The 24,212-nt window shown below is 36.5% G+C and overlaps 1 protein-coding gene across 1 annotated transcript; it reads right to left on the bottom strand.

Annotated features, from left to right (window-relative positions):
• Positions 1–7,893: 7,893 nt before the first annotated feature.
• On the bottom strand, positions 7,894–20,400 carry LOC128858711 (glucose dehydrogenase [FAD, quinone]). The gene is made up of 4 exons (XM_054095190.1): positions 20,134–20,400; positions 9,723–9,856; positions 8,973–9,651; positions 7,894–8,895 (listed from the first exon to the last, which is right to left on the bottom strand). The coding sequence occupies exons 1-4, from the start codon at positions 20,285–20,287 to the stop codon at positions 8,000–8,002; spliced, it is 1,863 nt and encodes a 620-aa protein (XP_053951165.1). The 5' UTR covers positions 20,288–20,400; the 3' UTR covers positions 7,894–7,999.
• Positions 20,401–24,212: the final 3,812 nt, after the last annotated feature.

Below are 24,212 nucleotides of genomic sequence, written 5' to 3'. Positions count from 1 at the left end.
GCTGATTACCTAAACAACTGCAGCATTGTGCCCTCTTAATAGTTTTCTGCAATTAATCACCGACTCTTTGTTCGGTCTTTCACGCAACTCCTAACGCCGGTGATAAATACTAATGCGTGTAATCGAAATTAAATTTGTCAAATAAACCTGGCGCATGCGCAAATCGTGCGCCTTTATTATTTGTGTACTCAGCCAACGGCGGCTTCTTCGCTTTTAAGGTGTACTTTTTTTTATCGTGCTTTCCGAATTGATTATCTGCATTTGTTTGTTTTTTTATTCTTCTTTTCCTTTCTTTTTAAAGTGAAGTGCTTTTTTACCTTATTACGAGCAATTGTGGCGCTCGTAGATCCAGCCGCAATACAAATGACACAACAACAAACTCCTGTGGATAATTATAAATATTTCTTTATTGTATGTGAGTACGTAGGTATTTGCACTTGAAGCTAAAAAATTTGGTAATAGTGAAAGTCTTCACATTATTTCGGAATCACGCATGTCAGTATGTGTGCTTGCCGAACGCGTGATAATTGGAAGCATTGAATTGTCAGGTAAATCCGTCAGATTGTTCAATACATATTTACAAATACATTGGCATTTTCATAATGCTTTTTACCAGCAACACCTTACAAATACTTAAAAAATGTGTCTACTTTTTGTTAAGACCTTACAACAAAAATTATTACAAATATTTTTGATTTTTTTTTTTTTTATGGATTTCCCATTCACCAACCCAATTGCGTACCATCTGATTACAATTTTACATCGATTTTTCTATATATTTTGGAAAATTGCATATTCATCTAAACCTATTGATTTCATATAAAGGTTGATACATTTAAAGGTATCACCTTTTAAATTGAAAAAAAAAAAAAAAAATAATATAACAAAAAACGAAAATTTTTGTGTAGAACCATTCATGACATTTATTTTTTAAAGATAATTCCCTTCATAATAAATGCGCCATTTATTCATAATTCATAATTAATTTTTACGTTTTGCACGTATACACATATGTTCAATAAATAACAGAACTTTTTATTTAAATCATGGAACACGTAGAGTTATCTATTAAACTTTGATCATATTGAAAAGGTACAAGCGTCAGCTTTCAACCGCAGCCAACTTCATGTAAATCGTTTGACAGGTTAAAAAGTTACGCGCCTTTTATTGACAGGATGTTTCGTGCTGGTGTCGTAAAACTACAATGGAGCAAAGAGCAAATATTAAATTCTGTGTTAAACTTGGAAAAACATTTAGTGAGACGTACGAATTGATGCAAAAAATTTATGGTGATGATTGTTTAGCTCGTTCAAATGTATATAATTGGTTTAAACGATTCAAAAATGGTCATGAAGATGTGAATGATGATGAAAGACCTGGTCGTCCAGAAGCAAGTAATCGTGCTGAATTGGTGGAAAAAGTCCGCGAAATCATTGCTGTTGACGGAAATTTCACTGTAAGAATGTTGGCTGAAGAACTAAATTCTATAATACTATTTGGAAAATTTTAACTGACGAATTGGGTAAAAGAAAGGTTTGTGCACGCTTTGTTCCACACCAATTAAATGAAGATCAAAAAATCGCTCGTGTAGAGCATCGTAAAGACATCATTTCAACAGCTGAAAACGATCTAGATTTTCTTGATTCGACTATAACTGGTGACGAAAGATGGTGCTTCAAATATGACCCTAAAACTAAGCGTCAATCTGCAGAATGGAAGACGAAAGGTTAGCCAAAAGCAAAGAAATTGCGTTTTCAGAAGTCAAGAATCAAAACAATGTTGATCACGTTCTACGATTCCAAGGGTATTGTACACAAGGAATTTGTTGCAGAAGGTCAAACTATTAATGGAGAATACTATTTACAAGTTTCACATCGTTTGTGGTCAAGAATTGTTCGTGTAAGACCTGAATATCCAGAGGGGAAAAACAGCTGTTTTTATTGCATGATAATGCACCACCTCACAAAACCAAAAATGTTCGTGAATTTTTGATGCAAAAACATATTTGTGTCATCGACCACTCTCCGTATTCTCCTGATCTATCACCATGCGACTACTTTCTGTTCCCTAAATTGAAAACTGCCATGAAAGGTGCGTTTTATGATGATATTCCAGCCATTCAAGCAGCCGTGACACAGGTGTTAAAGAGCATTCCCTTAGATGACATAAAAAAGTCCATGCAGAAATTGGTTGATCGTTCTGAATGTTGTATCGAGTTAAATGGAGACTATTTTGAATAAAAAATAACTTTCAAACACAGTACGATACGTGTTTTATTCTACATCTGAAAAGTTATGTTATTTATTGAACATACTGTATATATTTTTAATTACTTACCTTTTACATTGGTTTTGGTATGCCATGAACTACCTACAGAAACTCGCAAACCACTGACAATATTTTGGTTTGTGAAAAAAAAGAATTTTTTTTGTGTTGCTCTTTATTTTGAGTCATTTCGAAGAAGGTTGGAGAAAAAAAAGTTGATTACAATGAAATTTATGGTAAAATAGGAAATGTTATTTATTTATGGATTCGGTGGAAGGCAAGCAAAACATGTATAAGAGATTCTTGTTTAAGATGTAATAGGAACGCTAGCTAGAAATTTAAATTAGAAAATATAAAGTCGACATTTTTGTTTTTTCTGTGTATGCACATTGAGGCAAAAAACTTTATAAAAATTGCCAGTGAATTAACAAGTGACATTTTCCGGCGTTAAATTATATCAGCTAATTCAGATGTCTCAAAAGAAGGCTGGCTGCCTGGATAAATTTATTGTAAAATTAAAGGGCAAAGAAAGTGCAGACGCAGTATCAACATCACAAGCTGAACTCATATAGGTATTTCACAACGTTATTCATGGTTTAAGTTATAATAGCATGGATTCTCACATTAAGCTTTGCTGAAGTATTTTTTTTTATAGTAAAATATTTATAGTAAAATTTCATGTGGTCGCACAAAAGCTGCAGCAATTGCACGACACGTTTTAGCCCCATACGCTCAAGAAAAAATAATGACCGATATCCAAAACAGTTATTACTTTTCGATCGGTAATGATGCAGCCAGCATTGGAAACCAAAAGGTTTATGCATAGGTTATGCACAGTTCAGTACTTTAATCCTAACGTTGAGATTCGTAAAAGACTACTAGATTTCTATGAAGATTTTAACGGTTCATCTAAATTTTTGGAAATATTAAACGGATCACAGAATCCAATAATCTGCATCTGAGACAGATTTCGTCGTTTAGCGCAGATAACGCGGCAGTCAATTACGGTGTGCCCAATTCAAAAAGCTGTTAGCGCTCAATAATAATGTTTTAAAAGCAATTGAAAACATATTAATAAAGATTTATAATGAATTTAGCTCCTCAGCTATTACTTCCAATAAACTAAAAGCTTGTTTCGAGTTTGCGAACCTTGAATATAAAAGCCTCTTACGCCATGTGCCCTTTCGTTGGCTTTCATTGTCACCGGCTTTAGAACGGTTAATTTATAACTGGCCGGCTGTAAAAAGGTATTTTTTATTAAAGGGAGAGCAAAACACTCGAAAGGAATTTTGGGATTTTGTTACCAGCGGACAAGTGGTGGATGACATAAGCCAAGAAAACGAAGAATGTTTTGAAGAAAGCATTTCAGAGGCTTATTTATTTTTTGTTCACAATGTAATCCAAGCCTTTCAGACAGCAGTATTAATGTTGGAAAGTGATGAATGCACTATAGTTGACGTTGACCGTGTCATGCGAAAATTATTAGACAGTTTGAAAAGCAGAATCAAAGACAAATTTTATGGAAAAAGAGCTAGATCTATTTTAAAAAGTCTTCCAGAAAAAGATGGCAAAGATTCCAAAGCCGAAGTTGAAAATTTTTTAAAGAGCGCTGGGCAATATTTGGAATCACACTATGATTATAATGACAACTCTATCAAAATGGTATTGTCATCTTTTTGTCTTAAATACAAGTTATTGTCATGGGAGGAACTAGGAATAGCTGTAAAACGATTCGATTTAGAAGGAAATATCAACATGGATGATATCTATTCAGAATATTGTTGCTTGCGTTCAGTGTATGATCAATTACCAAAAACCTTATCATATGACAAAATATGGTAAATTTTTTTCAAAAAATCGAACGACGAGATGAAAAATTAAAAAAAGTAGTGTCTTTTGTCTTTTCGATACCAATAAGTAATGCTTATAGCGAAAAGGTATTTAGCTTATTCAATAGCCTTTATACGAAGGAAAGAAATCGTATGTCTTTAGATCTCATAAAAGCAGAACTTGTTATAAGGCTTAATTTTGATAATGATTGTAGCTCATTTATTGATTTATTAAATACCCCAAGTGATCAAAATATGGTGCAAGCTGTCAGTAACAATAACAAATATATGCGGAATTAAAGTAAGCTTGGTACTCTCTTCTACTCTTGGTATAATTAATATTTAATTCTTCAAATATGTTACAGAAAAAAACTTTATCAAAAAAGAAACTAACTGTTGTACGCAGAATAAATTAAAATTTTTGTACAGATAAATCAAGCGATTGCAATTAACTTTGTCCAGATATATTGTTCATATGCCCAGGCTCAGGCCAATATATGTCTGGCAACCCTACTGGAAGCCCAAGTTGTTAGCTATACCCCAAAAGAAATATGTTAAATTCAGGTCCAAAGTCGAAAAAGTCTGGCCAGACCTGGGTGCCCAACGGAGGCTAATACCGAAGCATCGAAACTTCCCCAATCATCACTAATGATATGGAATGCTTAACGATGGGGATACGATTTTCTTTGCACAATCTGGGTTTTCCCGCTCTTCATTTATTCCTCGACAAGTTCAAATTTAGATTTGCAATGACAAAACATGATTCTTCCAAATGACTAATTCTTTTTTTGCAAAAGTAATGCGATCCCTTTAATTAATGGTTTAAAAACGCTTTGCGTTGAAAATGCGCTGTTGTATTTAGTTTAAAATTCAAATAAAAAAGAGCAGCTAGTTTAACTGCAAACTAGCAAACAAACACTGTTTTGACTTCCTAACTTTTTAGCAATTCGTCCATTGATTCGTATAGTTTAACTACAGATTTAACAGTAGAACAACGTTTTACAGTTCTAATAATCACTATATGTACATATGTAGTTAGTGTCACACCGCAGAAAAAGAGAAATTTCTATCATCTGATCAGTGCCAGCATATGTGGGGCTAGTTGATTTTCTTGAATTCAAGACAAAATTCCAGGGCGAGTATTTCTGTCAATTAGAAGTGAATTCCGATGAGGCATCATTTGGAGTGTTTGGGAGAAAAATTCTGCGGAAGATTTTCGGACCTTTGCACGTTGGCGACGGTGCATAGTAGGCGATGGCACAACGAGCTGTATGAACTTTACGATGCCATAGACATAGCGCAGCGAATAAAGATGTAGCACCTTCGTTGGCTGGGTCATGTCGTTCGAATGGATTCTTCCAAAGTTTCGGCTCTAAAAGTATTCTGTGTTGGAAAGATGAGGTGGAGTAGGACTTGGCTTCACTTGGGATTTCCAAGTGGCGTCCGTTAGCACGATAAAGAAATGAGTGGCGCGCTTTGTTAAACTCGGCCGAAATCGCGTAAGCGATAATCGCACTAATGGTTAATGGTTAATGGTAGTAAAGGGTTAAGGCCTTTCGCACTGCGACCATATTGATCTATTGTGCACCCTATGCTGTCTATTGACTGTTAAGTATGCTTATGAATTGTACCAGCTCCTTCTGAGGGAGTGATTGAAAGTCTTCATCTGTAAGCGTGAACTTGTTTAAAAATCTTTTCCTCCTATGCGTCAACCCCGGACATTCGATGATGAGATGTTCTATAGACTCCTCATCTTCGCAGCAAAATCTGCAGGTGCTGATGTTAGTTGTGCCTAATTTATGTAGGTGTTTGTTGCAGGTGAAGTGATCAGCGAGGGCGCTTGTTCAACGTGAGGGCCATGTTAGCTCTTTTACCATTGAAACTTAAGAACTTTTTGGAGTGTCTAAGACTCTCTACGTTGTTCCAGTGCTGATTTATTAGAGTTTTGGCCCAGTATTTCACTTTTCGTTTTAGGCTGTTTTTGTTAAATCCAAACATGGGACTAGGTCCGATGAAATTTACATCTGCCCCTTTTTTGGCTTGAAAGTCTGCCTTTTCGTTGCCGTCACATCGCTCTTGTCCTGGTACCCAAATTAAAGAGACATTGTTTTTGGATGCCAGGCTATTGAGTGCCTTGTGGCATTCTAAGAGAGTTTTTGAGTTGTAGGCATAGCTATCTAAAGCTTTTAGAACTGATTGACTGTCCAAGAATATTCTAATCCTTACTCTCTTGTGGTTTCTACGTTGCATGATGTTTGCTGCTTCCATTATTGCGTATAATTCCGCTTGGAAGATGGTGGTGTCCCTGGTGAGAGTGAATGATTCGTGGATTCTGGGCCCCACTACTCCTGCTCCTACACCATATGGTGTTTTTGATCCATCAGTGTACCATTTTTGTGAATCATCATTCATCCATTTTGGGTTTGTTTTCCACTCGATTCTCTCAGGAAAGGTAACTGTGTATCCTTTTGTGAAACAGAGGGTTGGGTCAATGTAGTCTGAGACTTGAGCCATGCTTATGGTGTTTTTGATTTTATTTAGGATACTTAGGTGACTGGTGAGGTTGCCTAATTTGAAATTTTCTTTCATGTGTAGCATGAGTGCTTGCGTACCTGCTTCCTCTTGGATTGCTATATGAAGTGGTGGGAGATTAAGGAGTGCTTCCATCGCACTAATTAAGAAGCAGAAGAGAAATTATATTTACTTATTGACGGCTTCTGTCTCTTGGGTAATGTCCACTAAATTTGGAAACTTTGACCCACTTAAAAAAAATATAGGTGCTATACTTTAACTATCTTCTACAAAGGTGGCCCATTCGTAATGAACTTTCAGGATGATCGATTTTGCGCTCCAAAAATGCTGTTGAGCTGTTAATTTTTTCAACAAAGTGAATTTTTGCTAGAACTTGCAGAAGCAGACACTTATTAGGTGAAGTACCAAGTCTTCAATGATATTTCGCTTAATTTGGGCAATTAAATTAACGCAGTTATAATTATGCAAATGGTTTTAAACATTTTTGTGACTAATCTCTAATTGGAATAATTACTCACGTGCCAACTCGATTATTTCCAGGTCAATAATTTAGATTATTGGCCTACCAGGGCGGACTCGTTTGAATCTCCGCTTTGCTGTTACATTCTACTTATATAAAGTGCTTTATTGGGCAAATAAAAAGCGCCAATTTTTCTGGCCGCCTGTTCCGACTTTTGACGTTGGTGGTAGAATCTTGAAAAATGTGAAGAATTTCACCGCAAACATCAAGAATATTAAATAGTTTGAGTTGTTGCATATAATTTTATTTCTTCTCAGTATTGGGGTGCTGAGAACTTTGCTTTTTTGGCAAAGGCGAGTCATTTTCACCAGGTGAAATATTCATTTTTTGTTGACGATATACATTTAGTTTTCATAACTAAACCGAATAAACTGCCAAACTGACGATAGACTAAACTTAATTAATTATGGCACTGATAGTTTAAGATGACTGAAAAACGGCATAATGAAGTTGAATTTAATGACAGAGTTACATTAAACTGGCGCGCCAGTGGCACGGTTGGTGAACCTTTACAACTTTGTTGATATTTGAAAGCTTTAACTACAGTTTGAAGAGCACTGTTTGAGTGGTTCGCAAACATACTAATAGTGCGCGTCAGTCAACCATACAGTGCCTTTCAAACTAAGACTTGATAGTGCTGCTACGTGCATAAGGCGTGCTTTAGCCAACAGATTTGGTTCAATTAAATCATCATAGGAAATCAATCACTGATAAAATTGAAAATTTACATTGAGAAATAAAAATAAATATTGTAAAAAAATAAGCACTTTATTCAAAACAAATCACTAGATATGTGTATACAAAATCATCTTGACGCGAAAAAAATTAAATTTTCTTCATGCATAACTCCTCCCTACAACTCCGAGTGCTTCTCTGTCCAGTCTTCTTTAATCATATCGGCACCCTTTTCGCCAATCATAATAATGGCTGCATTCGTATTCGCGCCCACAATGTCGGGCATGATGCTACCATCAATGACCCGCAAATTTTTCGCGCCATGTACCCGCAGACGCCAGTCAACCACAGCTGTAGCATCGCCCGCGGGACCCATTTTCGCGGTACCCACCGGGTGGTAGACCGTTGTAGTCATATGACTTATGTAGCACCGCCAATAGTCATCTGATTTATAGGGAAAACTATTGCAAGCCTCCAGATCGATTTTATGTAGCACAGCTTCACGTTTTGCGAACGCTTTCGTCTCTGGCAGTTGAGAGTAAATGTTCAAAGCGCGTATGTATGTATGCACGTCACGCTCGTCGGACATATAGTTTGGATAGATTTTTGGTTTGTCCAAATAGTTGGCGCTACTCAGTTCCAAGTGACCCACTGAGAAGGGTTTCAGATGCAGCAGGTAGGTGATGTATGTATTGGTGTGCTCGTTAGCCGAAAGTATGGACTTGGCGACGCGCTCAGTGAAGCCAGTGGCTGCCACATAGCCCTTCAGTTCGGGGCTTTGCATTAAACTGTAGAAGTTAGTGGTTTGAATATCCGGGTATGGGCCATGAAGTGAAGTGGTATTAATGAAGCCAGTGAGTGCTGTAGCCTCATGATGCAACAATTTGCTGTAGCGACCCATCAGCAAATTGTACATGGCGTCGACGAGCTCCTCATCGGTGGGCTTGCGTGCGGTAGATTTGTCAATTTGAAACACAACCGGCAAACTGGCATGATCCTTGAGATTTTGACCCACAGGTAGATCCAACACGACCGGTATGCTCAATTGTGTTAAGTGGTCTTTGGGGCCGACACCTGGAAGTATGCATACATATATGGATTATTGTTTAGCAAAACCTACTGCCTACTGTAACTCGCGCTGTCTCACTTACCCGAAAGCATCAGTATTTGTGGTGTGCCAATAGCGCCAGCGCACAGCACAACTTCCTTCTTCGCACGCACCTCATACTCCTTCTTGCCCTTCAATACAAAGGTGACACCCGTGGCACGTTTCTGCTCGTCGAAGTTCACACGTTTCACGTGCGCATGACGTATGACATGCAGATTCTTTCTCTGCTTAGGTAAATGCGAATGCGCTGTAGTTATACGACGGCCGCCATCTTGTGTGCCCAAAATATCGATCTGTCCCACCCATGAGCCTTCTGTAAAGGCCGGCGCACTACCATAGCCCATCTCAGCCATGCCTTCACGTATCGTTGTACGGAACTCATTGTCCGAGACATAGCGATTCAAACCCATGGGACCGCCTTTGCCAAAATCGCCATCTTCAAAGTCCTTGCTGGTCGAACGCAAATCTTCGGCTTTACGGAAGTATTTCAATACATCATCGTAACCCCAAGTCGGATTGCCACGATTACGCCAATCATCGAAGTCGAAACGAGTGCCTCGTGCATAGATCATTGCGTTCATGCCATTGGTGCCGCCGAGCATCTTGCCACGCGGCCAGTGACACTTGCCATCCTCCATCGCCATGCATGACTTGCCATTCGGTTCGGCGTGATATTGCCAATCCCAGTTAGTGAACTGTGTAGTGATGTGCCAGCCAACAAACTATAATTGAGGATGATGTAGAAAAAGTATGTATTTTTGAAAGATCAAATGGGAAATTTAAGGGCGCTTGCCTCTGTCTCAATTGGCGGATCGCCGCCTGCCTCTAACAATAACACCTTCCAGTTAGGATTTTCGCTGAGTCTACCTGCAACAACTGCGCCTGCTGAACCCGAACCCACAACAATGAAATCGTAGTTATCAAAACCTGCAAGATGCGAGAAAAAACAGAGAAAAAACATTCAATTATACGTTAAAATGTCGCAAGCAGTTCGTTGCATTTATTTCTGTAAGGTGATTTTCAAGATCACCATGAAGGTTATCAATGCGATCTTTAATTTGAATAATAAATTTATTTTCTGTTTATTGACGCAGATTTCGTGTTACTTTGCTCTTATCTTTTTTGATTACAAACCAGAAATATTCACCTGAGTGGTAGCAATAAACAATATTTTCTCCCCTGGAGATTGTCAACAAATTTAGGTCGCAGTTTACTCGTACGTTTCTTATCTCGCATCGTGCGAAATCTATGTACCTAGTGGGGTTGCAGGCTAATAATAATTGCAGTTGATTCTCATTTACACATGTTGCTGGCTGAGCTTAACGAGTTGCATGTACTGTACAAGTATATGTGCTCAGCTAGGCAAAAATTTCCATTTCAAAGTTCACCCTCAGTTGGTATACTTAGTATTGATGAATTAAGTATTAGGTGAAGTAGAAAGTTCCTAGCGTTCTTTGGCTTTATTTCGACGATGAAGTGAATATAGTTAAGATCATCCGATCACGATCACATATAATGTGCCGGTTGTGGTTAATCTGTAGTTCCTAGGGAATGTAAAACAAGTGCTCCTATTTCGGTCAGACTCTATGATTCTCATGGTTTTATCGTCATTTTCAACGCTTGGTCTAGCGAAGACCGGCGTCTACACAGTATGTTCAATAAATAACATAGCTTTTCAGATGTAGAATAAGACACGTATCGTACTGTGTTTGAAAGTTATTTTTTATTCAAAATAGTCTCCATTTAACTCGATACAACGTTCAGAACGATCAACCAATTTCTGCATGGACTTTTTTATGTCATCTAAGGGAATCTTCTTTAACACCTGTGTCACGGCCGCTTGAATTTCCAGCCATTCATCATCATAAAACGCACCTTTCATGGCAGTTTTCAATTTTTAAATAGTATTCTCCATTAATAGTTTGACCTTCTGCAACAAATTCCTTGTGTACAATACCCTTGGAATCGTAGGACGTGATCAACATTGTTTTGATTCTTGACTTCTGAAAACGCAATTTCTTTGCTTTTGGTTCCCCTTTCGTCTTCCATTCTGCAGATTGACGCTTAGTTTCAGGGTCATATTTGAAGCACCATGTTTCGTCACTAGTTATGATCGAATCAAGAAAATCTGGATCGTTTTCAGCTGTTGAAATGATGCCTTTACAATGCTCTACACAAGCGATTTTTTGATTTTCATTTAATTGGTGAGGAACAAAGCGTGCACAAACCTTTCTTTTACCCAAATCGTCAGTAAAAATTTTCCAAATAGTACCAGTAGATGAATTTAATTCTTCAGCCAACATTCTTACAGTGAAATTTCCGTCAACAGCAATGATTTCGCGGACTTTTTCCATCAATTCAGCACGATTACTTGCTTCTGGATGACCAGGTCTTTCATCATCATTCAAATCTTCATGACCATTTTAAAATCGTTTAAACCAATTATATACATTTGAACGAGCTAAACAATCATCACCATAAACTTTTTGCATCAATTCGTACGTCTCACTAAATGTTTTTCCAAGTTTAACACAGAATTTAATATTTGCTCTTTGCTCCATTGTATTTTTACGACACAAGCACGAAACAGACTGTCAATGAAAGGCGCGTAACTTTTTAACCTGTCAAACGATTTACATGAAGTTGGCTGCGGTTGAAAGCTGACGCTTGTACCTTTTCAATATGATTTAAATAAAAAGTTCTGTTATTTATTGAACATACTGTGTATATTAGCAGAACGGAATTGTTGGAACCACCGCTTTACGATTGCATTCAATACAGCTCCATAAATAGAATTTTTTTTTTGTTCGCCTGCTCGTATTTTTCATTGTCACAAGTCGTAGAGGTGTTGAAGATGATTGAAATTTTCTTCACCCTTATTGTGGGACGCGGTTACACACAGCTGGCGCAGAACTTTTCAAACTAAGCATAGGCCGCTGCAATCTAAAAATAATCTTTATACCTCGTGAAATAGGTCTCCCTAAAGATCTCTAGCTGAAAGCATTCAGAACTTTTTACTTCACCTAATATAATTTGCAGGTTGGGTATAATCTCAAAGTCTCATATGCACTTAGAAGAATTTATCGTTGAATCCATCAGCGATATGGATTTATTGTTTTTTTTTTTTTTCATACAAAAGCATTTGGCACATTTTGGCACTCTTATCGTATATTTTTTATTATCAGCAAAGCTTTAAGTGTTGGCATGCAGAAAGCATGGCATGAAGATTATTTCTGCATTGCAATGCTTAAGTCCAGGAAACCTGATAACATCATAATAAAATGTACTTCCTGCACTCATTTTAAAGACATTGTACAGGGACTAAGTACATATTTAAAATGCTACTCTAAGTGGCACTAGCCTGCCTGATTGAAGTTCTTTACCAAACGCTGGCAAAGGTATTTTCTTCTACACTGACAGATTCGATCTATAGAAAAGACTCCAGATACCCTCACTGTCTACACTTAGTCTGCTACTGTATCAAGAACGTAGTTGAGCCAAAGTCTCGGGGTAGCTGAAGCTCTTCATCTGCTGTAGGAGGTGGTGGTTGGACTCCGATTACGACATTCATAGGTAGGGAGTTTAGGAAAGTGGTAAATGTCTCCCGGTAAATGCCATTTAGCGACTACCTATATACCGGCCTATCGCGTAGTTGTCAGTTCGTTTTATCCTGTATCTCGTCAGAATAGTGGAAGAGATGCCCCCTGATGTGCCTGGGAGGCGGCTCAGGTTCTAGCAAGTGTCTGCAGGGATGAAAACCTCGGCGGCACCCAAGCAGAAACTGTTTGCTGAGAATTTTATTGTGCTCCCCGATGGGAAGCATTGATGCCTTATAGTGTAGGTGTTGTGGGAGGTACGTATCTGTGAAGGCATCCCGTGGCTGTCTTGATTACAGTGTTTTGACATGTCTGAAGCTTAATCCACTGCGAATCATTACTTTCAGGCGACCAGAACCGGCCAGCAATGGTTTTAAATGTCGTCAGCAACATTTCTTTGTCTATGCCCCAAGTACTGCCGGCAAGCGATTTGAGGACCTTGTTGCGGTTTTGGACTTTAGTAGCAATTGGTTAATTCTGTGCGCTTAAAAGAAGAGCAAACTATCAAAGATGACTCCCAAAATGTTGGGGTTGTTTACTATCCCTTTTAGTTTGTCATCTACTTTGACCTTTAGCTGTAGTTTGACCTCTTTGTCCAGGTGGTAAAGAGGCTCGTCCGTGGATTTAGTGCGGAAAAGTTGGAGATTCTGTGCAAGGAAGGGCTGGTGAGGTAATCGTTCAGCTTTGAACATAGCATAGGAGGCGGAGAGATTCGATATGTAGAAGTTGGAAAGCGAGAGTCATGGGACATCACCCTACGGAAATCCTCGGTTTATCCTACCCTGTTTTGAGATTCGGTCTCGCAAGATGATTCACGAGTTTCGACCCTTACATTCGAAAGGGAGGACTGCGCGCTATGAACCAATTATACCAGATCACGTAAAAAGACCGCGTATCTGTAATCGAATTTGAATCGAATTGTGAGAGGTAGTGACGTCACTTCCAGAAAACTAATTTTTATATACTTTTCTTATTACGTGATCTTGAGTCGTTGGTGCATGGCTTCACGCTAAACAACTGACAGCTGGCATTTGGCGCATGCGTTGTTCGAACGAAGGGGTCGTCCTTTTAAATTGTTCGTAAAGCCTTTGGCATTTACATTCGGATCTACGCTTTTGTCTCTCTTTTTGACTTAAAGAAAATGTTTTGTGTTCATATTCAGAGTATTTGTTAACTGCTTGAAAGGAAATTTTTTTGGGGGTAAAATAGTCCCACTTGATGTTGTTACGATCGAAAGATAGCAAAAAACCGTACGACCCGATTATGGCAGAAAATGGTCCGATTTATTAAGTTCTTCGCTTATTTTCATTGCAAAGATCACTGTTCCACTCGGCTACTCACACATTTAAAGAATTTCGGTAAAATCGTTATGGAATGATGGCTAGGGTATTAAGGCCCAAGTATCACGAGTTGGCCAGCATCGGCTGCTTAGAAAATGTAATAAAAAGTTATTTAATTAAGGGTTGCCGTATATTTCTACGATTGAAGCTTATTTTAAATAGCTGAGAATCTGAAAAAACAACAAAATATAAAATACGAGTATATACACAAAGAATGGTCTCAGAGGAAGATCGTAAATCAGGCTATTTGTATTAAAAATATTACACTAAACTATGTAGTTATTGAAATGTCACGTATTCCTTGGTTGGTTTAAGGGTCACCCCGCATCGGAGTGCCACATAGACCGCAAGTTGGGTCCGTTGTGTTGCCCCAGAGCTCATTATATTATATGATTTCCTCACCTAACCAAGATTTTGCTATAGATTTTGGTCCAAGATATTAATTCGTTTCGAGAATTTAATGAGAGATTCGATTTTCAGGTCCGAGAGTACTGAAAGATTGTCAATTGTTGGAGAGCCTAGAAGAGCGAGTCGACTTCTGGCTAGGCCGGGACAACTGCACAGCAAATGCCTGCTCGATACTTCCTCATCTTCGTCCTCGCAGTATCTGCACAGGTCGTTTTGAGGAACCCCGAGCCGACGTGCGTGAGTGCCCAAAAGGCAGTGGCCGATGATAAGAAATATTATATGCCTTAGTTCGTGTTTCGAAAGACTTATAAGGGTTTTTGTCTGTTTCAGATTATAGGATGACCAGATTTTTCTGGTCGTAACGCAAGTAGTTTCCACTCGCCACCTCCGATCAGCAATGCTGTGAAATTCTCGATCGATGAGCATTTTACATGTTGAGAGCGGAATGTGGATTGTGGGTAAGATACTAACATTTGATTGCGCAGCTCCAGCTCTCGCGAGCTCATCAGCTTTGCAGTTACCTTCGAATCCACTGTGACCGGGTATCCAGCTAACTTGGACAGAATTCTGAACACTTATCTCGTTAAGAGATAAGAGACAGGATCGAACCACATCTGAGCGGGTATAAGAGGAGCTGAGTGCTCGAACGGCCGCTTGACTGTCAGTGAAAAAGCGGATATCCTCTAGTGATATTCTCTTTTCTAAGATAGTTTTCGCGGCATACCAGATAGCGCATACTTCCGCTTGGAATACACTACAGTAGTCGGGTAATCTAAATGATAAATTGATGTGAGGGGAATTGGAAAAGATTCCAAATCCCACTTTACCGTCTTGTTTTGAACCATCTGTGTACATAATCAGAGGGCCATCGATTTCGGTAAGATTTGTCTTCCATTCTTCCCTGGTTGGGAGTGAACAGGAGAATAGCAAGGGTGGTGATGGAAGACTTACATGATAGTCTATGTCGGAAGAAATAACAGTGTTCCTGTTCAGTATGGCCGAATGGCCAAGATACTTTTTCCATTTCGATATGGCATTCATGCGTGTCGCTGCTTTCGCTGCAATCGCTTTGCCAGCCAGATCGATAGGGAACAAGTGAAGCAACGTATTTAGAGCCTTAGTAGATGTTGTACTTAAGCATCCTGTTATCAGGAGGCAGGCTGTTCTTTGGACTCGATCAATTGTGGCTACTCTACACCGTTTTTCGAGTGCTGTCCACCATACAACCACATCGTAGAAGAGTATCGGTTTGATGATCGAGGTATGTATCCAATAAATGATTCACGTATTCCTTACTTTTTTCCAAGTGGAAATGTGCAAATATACTTAACAGTGTAAAGTTGTTTTTATTATAAGTATCGCGAATTGTTATTTATAAACAAAAATTAAAAAACTGCGCATTGCTCTCGAGTACATACTTGGCACGCCGTACTTTGTTAATATTAATTACAAGTCATATACATACATACTTACATATATTACAATGCATAATTGTGTGAATGTATGTAAGTCTGCTTTTACACAACTCGGTTTTAGAACACAAATCAGTCTGCGCTTATAGGGCAATGGGTGGAACAGAAGAGAGAAAGGAAGAGTACCTACTTATACCTCTGTGAAGTCTCTCTACTTGTTTTTGTTCTCTCAGCCTTTCATTTGATATTGTGACATTTTTTCTCAATTCTCTCTCATGTGTTTGTTATTCAATAAGAACTGAAGATTGTAAATGTAAACAGAAAATAAAAAGGTAGGGAAAATAAAAATGCTACTTAAAAGCTACTTCAACTAAATAAATCGCGGGACAAACTGAATGAAAGCAAGTGGGAAATCCGTTAAAAACAATTATTTCCAAGACTATTCCCACGGTAACATTTAAATATCAACAGAAATGGAAGTAAGTTTTCCAATGGATTGCCATTTTTCCAATACGAGGGTGCTATTTAAGTTTTGAGATAGACAGTAAAAATAAATATTTACATGTAATCGAAAAAGCCCTTATTGCTTTTCAAAATATTTCCGTATTTCCATGTAGATCAATAAACTTGTTTATGTGTTTAAGCCAATCTTTACATCGACTTTTTTGAGCGATTGTCAAATTATGCAGTGCATAACGTGAACAAATATTTTTGACAGACAAATGTTCATACAATTTATGCGCTCTAAGTTGGAGTATGCAGTTTTTATTCGGAGGTCTTACTATCTAAATAACATCAATTGGTCAGACTCCACGATTCTCATGATTTTATCGACTTTTTCAACGATTGGTCTACCGGAGCACTCCTCATCTTCGAAATCCATGTTACCAGACGGAAAGGAACCACCGCTTTACTGTTGCATTCGATATATAAGTAGTACTGGGTCCGTAGGTAGGTAGGTAGGTATAGGGTGGGCCATGTAAAATTTGCTTTTTGCATCGGCTATAAAAAAAAAAACTAATCAATATTTTTTCAAACTTTTTTTTTATTTTGAAGATTGATCATTGTCATTTATGAATGAAAAATAATATCGTTCAAATGACTGCCACGACTGGCTTTACAGTAGGCCATTCGATCAACCCAATTTTTAAGCACATTTTCGATTGTTTGGGCTCCAATTTCATGAATGGCAACTTCGATTTCGTGTTCTAAAGCATCAATCGTCTCTGAATGGTTCGCATAGCATTTGTCATTAACGGCTCCCCAAAAAAATTTGTCCAACGGGCTTAAATCACAGCTCCGAGGCGGCCAATTGATATCGGAATTTCGGCTGATTATTCGGTTCTCAAAAACGGTAGCCAAAAGTTCGAGTGTAACTTTGACAGTGTGTGTCGTCTATGTCATCCTCTTCAATTTTTGGAAACAAAAACTCGTTGAGCATGTCACGGTAACGCTCGCCATTTACTGTAACCGCGGAAGTAGAAGAAGCTCACCACTTTGGAAATAGGTTTGCAATATTTCCAGATTTTGTTCAAGCGTATAGCGTCCCATTTCGTAAATGTCAAACCTTTATGTAAATTATGAACACATTTGACATGTCCTTTGTGTTACCATTCTCAAAAAAATAGGTGGTTTAAAAAACAAACGCTATATGGCCCACCCTGTTCAGCCCGTGTTCGCAAATTCGACCCATATCAGTTCCCATTTTATTTATTTATTTTGATTCAATTTCATTGCGAAATGCTAAGTTGCACTAAAACAAGTAATTTTTCTGTTATTCAACGCTTCTCCGCAGTGGAAAAAAAATTATTAAAATTTATACAGTTTGTTAAACTATTGCATAATAAAGCGCTTGTGCGATCAATTAAACTTGTTATTTTAGCGAAATGAAATGTTAAAAATATGCAACGCGTTGGGCAGGTCCGCTACTTACTCTCTTTCACGCAGCCCGAATCGTAATGTCACTGAAGCAAAGCACAAAACGAAACATTGCATTGAGCGCATTCGAGGTTAAGGTGGTGCACCACCCACTTTTCATCACACCTTCCACTTTTCGTTATTTATTTGACATTTCGATATTAGGGAGATATATGCAGCAGTAATAAATTGCAGTACTTTTAATTAGTCATAGTAGTTGTCACGCCCCCTTCTCTAATACTTACGCTCCAGATATATAGAAATTAGTATTATTTATTTATTTATATTGCAATCAGCAAATGTAATGAGCCGGCTACAAGAGAAACCCTAGCGCATATTTTATGCTACTGTCCAGCTCTCTGGAAAACTAGACTACGCTATCGGAGTCGGCATGAAATGGTCTCCAAACGAATTTTGCGCATTCTAATCTAGTCCGAACGTAGGACGAGTACAACAGGTTGAGAGTATTGAGATCGGAAAACGAAGTGCAGTTTCGACGAATAAGGGCCCGCATTGTGAACGATTTAGAAACAATATAATTTATGTGAGTGGTGAAATTGAGCTTGGAAAATAGAGAAGAAAATTAGCTTTAAATCAGTTTCAACTTTCTATCGAATTTTCGTCGACTTTCAAAAAGCATTCGATACGATCAACCACGAAGCAATCTGAAGCGCATTGGCGCTTATTAAGCTCATACCAGCACTGTACACCAATGCAAGTTGCCGTGTGAGGCATAAAAAAAGAGCTGAGTGATCCAATGAACGTCGCGGCCGGCTTTCGACGGCTGTGTATTGTCAACACTTTTTTAGCATTGTGCGGGACTGTGTTATGAGCAAAGGTCAAAGGTGATTTAAAAAAAACATAACGTGTAGGAATTATTCACTACTGACATCTAGGCCTCACTTTTGATAGATCCTTTATCTGTATACTTTCACAACAAATGAAGATATTTTATTCATCTTAGATCGTTGCTATTTTCAATGGATAATATTTTGTCTAAAATTTCAGTATTTAGTTATAAAACTTTAGAATTGAAAGTGTACGGAGCATCTGCCGGTGCACTTTCCCTTTAGATATGTCCAGATTCCTAAAGATATTGAGTACTTCAATCCAAAAAAAATTATTTATTATTTAATTAACTGAAAATTAAAAAAAAGAAAACTTTAAAAAGTACAAAAAAAAGTTAAAATCTAAGTTGAATAGTTAATGACTAGGAACTTCACACCAAAACTTTGATTTCTTTCCAAGTTTTGTAGGTATTACGTATTCTCGAAGAAACTGTATATGATTAACTTCTTTTTATGCTTATAGATAGAAGCGATTAAGGTCCACAAATGAGCCGTCCGTTAGCTAAAAAATATGAAAATCGAATTAAAAATGCCAATATCAGGTAGGAAAGATATCGATCAAAGTGACATTTCAAACTAAAAAAAATTCTTTTGCTGCTTTTTCTTTGTTCCATCTAGTTGTGAGTTAGAGGGTGATCAATGTCCATAGAAGTCATCAAAGAGAAAAAAAATCGGAGCATGTTACAGTTTTTCTTTTATAAAGACGAAAATGCAAGCCAGGCTGTTGAAATTGTGAATGGTGTTTATGGGGTTCATCGATACCGTGTAGGCATATTTAATGCTAAAGAAAATGTCGATAGATCGAATAGAAGTTGACCGGTATCCTAGTAGTCGTAGCATCGCCCAGTAGCCAAAGATCGACCATAGAACAGTTTTAAACCATTTGCACAAAAATTTTACGCAAAAAGAATGAATTTTTTTTTTTTCCAAACAAATATTTTGGTCTTTTTTCTCTGTTTTTTTTTTCTTCTGTATGGTATCGCCGTGTATAAATTTGATTCTTTGTCCAAGTGGAATTTGCATGAGCAGCCAGTTACGATATACATTTTTGGACTGAATTTGTTCGATTATAGAAATACCAAGTCCAGTACCTTAAGAAAGTTATGAAAAAATATTACTTGAAAATGTACTCGTAACTCTATATTTTTTTTGACTGTTCGATTTTATTATTATTGATTGGTTCTGTGTGCAGTGCGACCTGAAGTTATCTATTGTGCAACCATGTAGTCTACTCAAACAGTTTTAGGATGTTAATAAATCCTAAAAATGCTGTCGACTTCATTTCTACCAGGAGGTTTGGATTCGTTTTTATAAAAACTTATCAATCTTTTTATGACTGCATAAAATATCATTCCCTTGATTAGTTAGCAAAAATCAAGGTTCAAAAATATTTCATTCTTTATTTTGCTCCTTCGTGTTTAGCAAAAATCATTTAAAAAATATTCCTTTCTCTATTTTGCTCGTTCATGTTTAGCAAAAATCATTTAAAAAATATTCCTTTCTCTATTTTGCTCGTTCATGTTTAGCAAAAAGCATTAAAAAAAAATATTCCTTTCTTTATTTTCTTCCTTCATGGTAACTTCTCCCTCTTCAACACACCATCTTTTGCCTTTCTTTTAACCACTCACTTTTCTTCATTTTCACCTTTCACTCTCATCTCAGACATCTGTATAGTTTACTCACCATCTGTTTCAATGCGTGCGCCATAATCCTCTGGCCAACGATCGTGCGCACTTAATCCACAAAATTTTGTTATCAAAGTCTGTAGCAGCAAAGTCATTAAGGTATTTGCAGGTCCTGCGGACCGCGCAGCACATTCCGTGCTTAAAAATTCCATTATTCCACTTTAGACGCCCGGTTTACGGTACTGCACAGTTTTTCGATTGCTTCTCGACTAACTGCAGGTATATTTTGCAATTAAGTGGGAATGTTTCACATTAGCTGTTTAAGATGCCGAGCAAGTATTGCATGTATACCATATATGTATGTACAATGTACTTAGATGAAAATTTGAATATCTTCTATGTATATAAATAGTACACACCTCTCTGTCACTAATCAACGCGAGCACAAGTGTCAGCGTTTGTTTTGCTTGCGCTCAGCTCGTTCTACTCAAATGAGAAGTAAAGTGCTTGCTCGATTTTGCTATGCCGGTGTTTGGTAGCTATAATCATACATGCATTGTTTGATAAATCATTTTCAAGCAAACTTAATATACATCATTACATTCATACATGCACTCATACGCAAATGTTATTGTATGCGCAATCAATGGAACACACTGGGTGTCAAAGTTAGGTGGAATATAATACGTGATAAGACAATCGCTGGCAAGTGGCGCTCATAAACTGGTTTTGTTTTCATAGTGCACACTAATCACATAAACAACATAGAAAGTGCCATATGTCCATAAATTTTCGTGTGTGTATACAAACCCTGCTGAGAAATCCACTGGTAGCGCACTGGTTCGCTTCTAGTGAGTTGAGAACCTATTTTCCTATTTCTATTTTCTATTTAAGCAAATTTTATTTTTTTCCCGAGAATTATCCAGCGTCACCGCATCTAGTACGCGCACGTTCTGCTTTCCTATTTTGTCTTGACCCGAAATTTGTCCCCTGATTGCCTAAAATTTTGGGCAAAAATAATTTTTGATTACTAACATTTTATTATTTATTTATCCAAAAAACCAAAAAAAATGTATAAAATGTTGAAAACCCCGCAGATACTCGTTTTTTAAAATATTATACCGAAATTTTAATAAATAAATCTAAAAATTAATAATTAAACAATTATAAATTTGATAAAATATTTTGAAAAAAAATTTATAATTATTTAAAAAAAAATTATAATTATTAAATTTTAGATTTATTCATTAAAATTTTTATTTTGATTTTATAATTATTTAAAATTTTCATAATTTACTCTTATTATGTTGCTATTTATTTATTCCTAAAAACCCAAAAAAAATTATAAAATGTTAAAAAACCGCAGATATTTACTTCAAAGAACTGTACCGAAGTTTCACAAAATAAATCTACAATTTAGTAATTAAATAATTATAAAAATTGTAAAGTGCGCAAAAAATTTTGAAAAAATATTATAATTATTTTATAAAAATTCTTTAATTATTTTATAAAAATTCTATAATTATTTAAAAAAAATTATATAATTTTTGTTATTATTTTAGTTTTATACGTATTTAAAAAAAAATTTTATAATTTTTGTAAATATTTTAATTTTAGAATTATTTAAAAAAAAATTTATAATTATTTTAATTTTATAATTATTAAAAAAAAAATGTATAGTTTATGTAACTACAGGGTGGCTGATGAATTTTGCTACATTAAGAAACTCAAATTACTTTTTTTTTAGTGTATGGACTTCATTTTTTTTTTTTTTCAAGTTGGGTCATTAAATTTTATTAAATGTAGCTTAACTAGTTTTAAAAATAATTGAATTTAAATGCCCCCCATGCTCGTTGACACAAGTGCGGCATCTTAGTAAAAAGTTGTTCATTGCTGCTTTGAGAGTTGCGACAGGAATAGCCGCAATTGTTGCCCGAATGGATTGTTTTAGTTCATCCAAATTTGTTGGCTTTGTTTTATAAACTTCTTGTTTACATAAACCCCACAAGAAAAAGTCAGGTGCAGTAAGGTCAGGCGACCTGGGGGGCCAACGAAATTCGGAGTTTCTTGAAATCAGTTTATTGGGAAATTTTCGTCGCAACTCTGTCATAACAGTCTGGGCTATGTGAGACGTTGCCCCATCTTGTTGAAACCACACAGAGTTGAAAGGAATTCTCTTTCGGCGTAGTTCTGGATAGAAAAATTCTTTCAGCATTTTCAAATAACGGTCTCCAGTAACCGTAACGGTGTGACCATTTTCTTCAAAAAAATAAGGCCCGACAATACAGCGTGAAGAAACCGCACACCACACTGTCACGCGAAGAGGATGCAATTCCGTCTCGTGGAGTATCTGTGGGTTAGAAGTACTCCATATTCGACAATTTTGTTTGTTCACATTGCCGTTTAAATCAAAATGGGCCTCATCAGACATGAAAAGGCAGTTTAACATGTTTTGGTCTTCTTCCACCATTTGCAGGATCTTTTGGCAAAATTCCAAGCGAATCGGCTGCATTCTGTTTGTTAACCATTTGAATTTTGTAGGGAAATAAGTCTAAATCTTTGTGCATTATTGTTTGCAAAGACTGTCGGCTGACACCAAGTTGAGCAGATAAGCTTCTTGTTGAAACCCTTGGATTGCTTTGTATAGCTGCAGCTACAGCAGCGATCGTTTCCTCCGTCCGAACTGGTGGCTTTCGATGATAAGGCCTTCTTGTGACTGTTCCTTGCTCAGCAAAATTATTCACCAGTCTCATTATGGTCCATCTGCTCGGGGGATCGCCGCCAAACATCCGCCTGTACTCTCTCTGTACCAAAACTACGGACTCCAGTGCGTGATAGCGGCGGACTATCCAAATTCTTGTTTGCGTGGCCCAGTTATCCATTTTAATAAATTTTAAAGATCAATCTGCAAATTAAAACAAAAATGGAACAGATAACTTAAAAAGAAAAAAAGTTATTCAATTTTTTTTTGGTAGCGGCTTTCATCAGCCACCCTGTATTTTAATTTTAGAATTATTTAAAGAAAATTTATAAATATTTTGATTTTATAATTATTAAAAAAAATGTATAGTTTATGTACTGCTTTAATTTTATACTTATTTAAAAACACATTTTTATAATTTATGTACTTATTTTAATTTAATAATTATTTAAATTTTTTTTATAATTTTTATATATTGTTTAAAATTTAAAATAATAATTTAAAGCAATTATATAGTTTTTTAATAAATAAATCTAAAATTTAATAATTATAAAATTAAAAAAAAAAAATTTTTAATTTTACTTTATAAAAATTCTATAAATATAAAATTTTTTTTATAATTTTTATAATAATTTTAATTTTATAATTATTTAAACTATGTTTTATAATTTTTATAGTTATTTTAATTATAAAATTTAAAAATAATTATACATTTTTATAATTTAAAATAATTATAACATTTTTGAAGTGAAACTTCTTTAGCGGCGGTCTGGTATTTGAGCGAGAATGGAGAGTGAATTGGGAAAAAATGTAACGTTTAGAGATTTCGTTACGCGAGAGAAAAAAAAAGGTACACCGTAGAGAGAAGGTGAAAAAGAGAGCTATACATTTTCTATACCTAAGACATAGGCTTCGTTGTAAGACAGAGTATACAGATATATAACACAGAGAGAAAGAGAAGGAGAGCTATAGGTACATCATAATGTTACGCGACAGAGAAAAAAATCAGAAAAAAGTTGCTGGTCATGTTGCAGCGCATAATATCAGTAAAACAGCGGTACCAATCGGACGACGCACATCAACAATCCCGCTTAACAACAACAAAACGATTAACGCTAAACGATCACATTTACCATTAGTTTGTGCTTGTGCGACGACCATTCACAAGTCTCAGGGAAGCACGTATTCTGAAGTTGTTTACGATTATGATAAAAAACATTCGCAATCATTAGTTTACGTTGCTTTATCACGAGTCACTTGTATTGAAGGCTTGTGGATTATAACGAACGGAAATGATTTTCGATTCTACCATGGTCGACGAGCATCAGTCAGTATGTCTCATTTACAAGATGAATTCCGGAGACTATCGTTAAATAGACTGGAAACTTTGGATAAACAAATAATCGATTTCATGACTCAGAGAAGAGGGCTATCTG

The sequence above is a fragment of the Anastrepha ludens genome, chromosome 3 (assembly GCF_028408465.1).
Source record: "Anastrepha ludens isolate Willacy chromosome 3, idAnaLude1.1, whole genome shotgun sequence".
NCBI classification, from domain to species: domain Eukaryota; kingdom Metazoa; phylum Arthropoda; class Insecta; order Diptera; family Tephritidae; genus Anastrepha; species Anastrepha ludens.
Note: the sequence above shows the minus strand (reverse complement) of the source record. Positions and strands in the feature narration are given on the sequence as shown.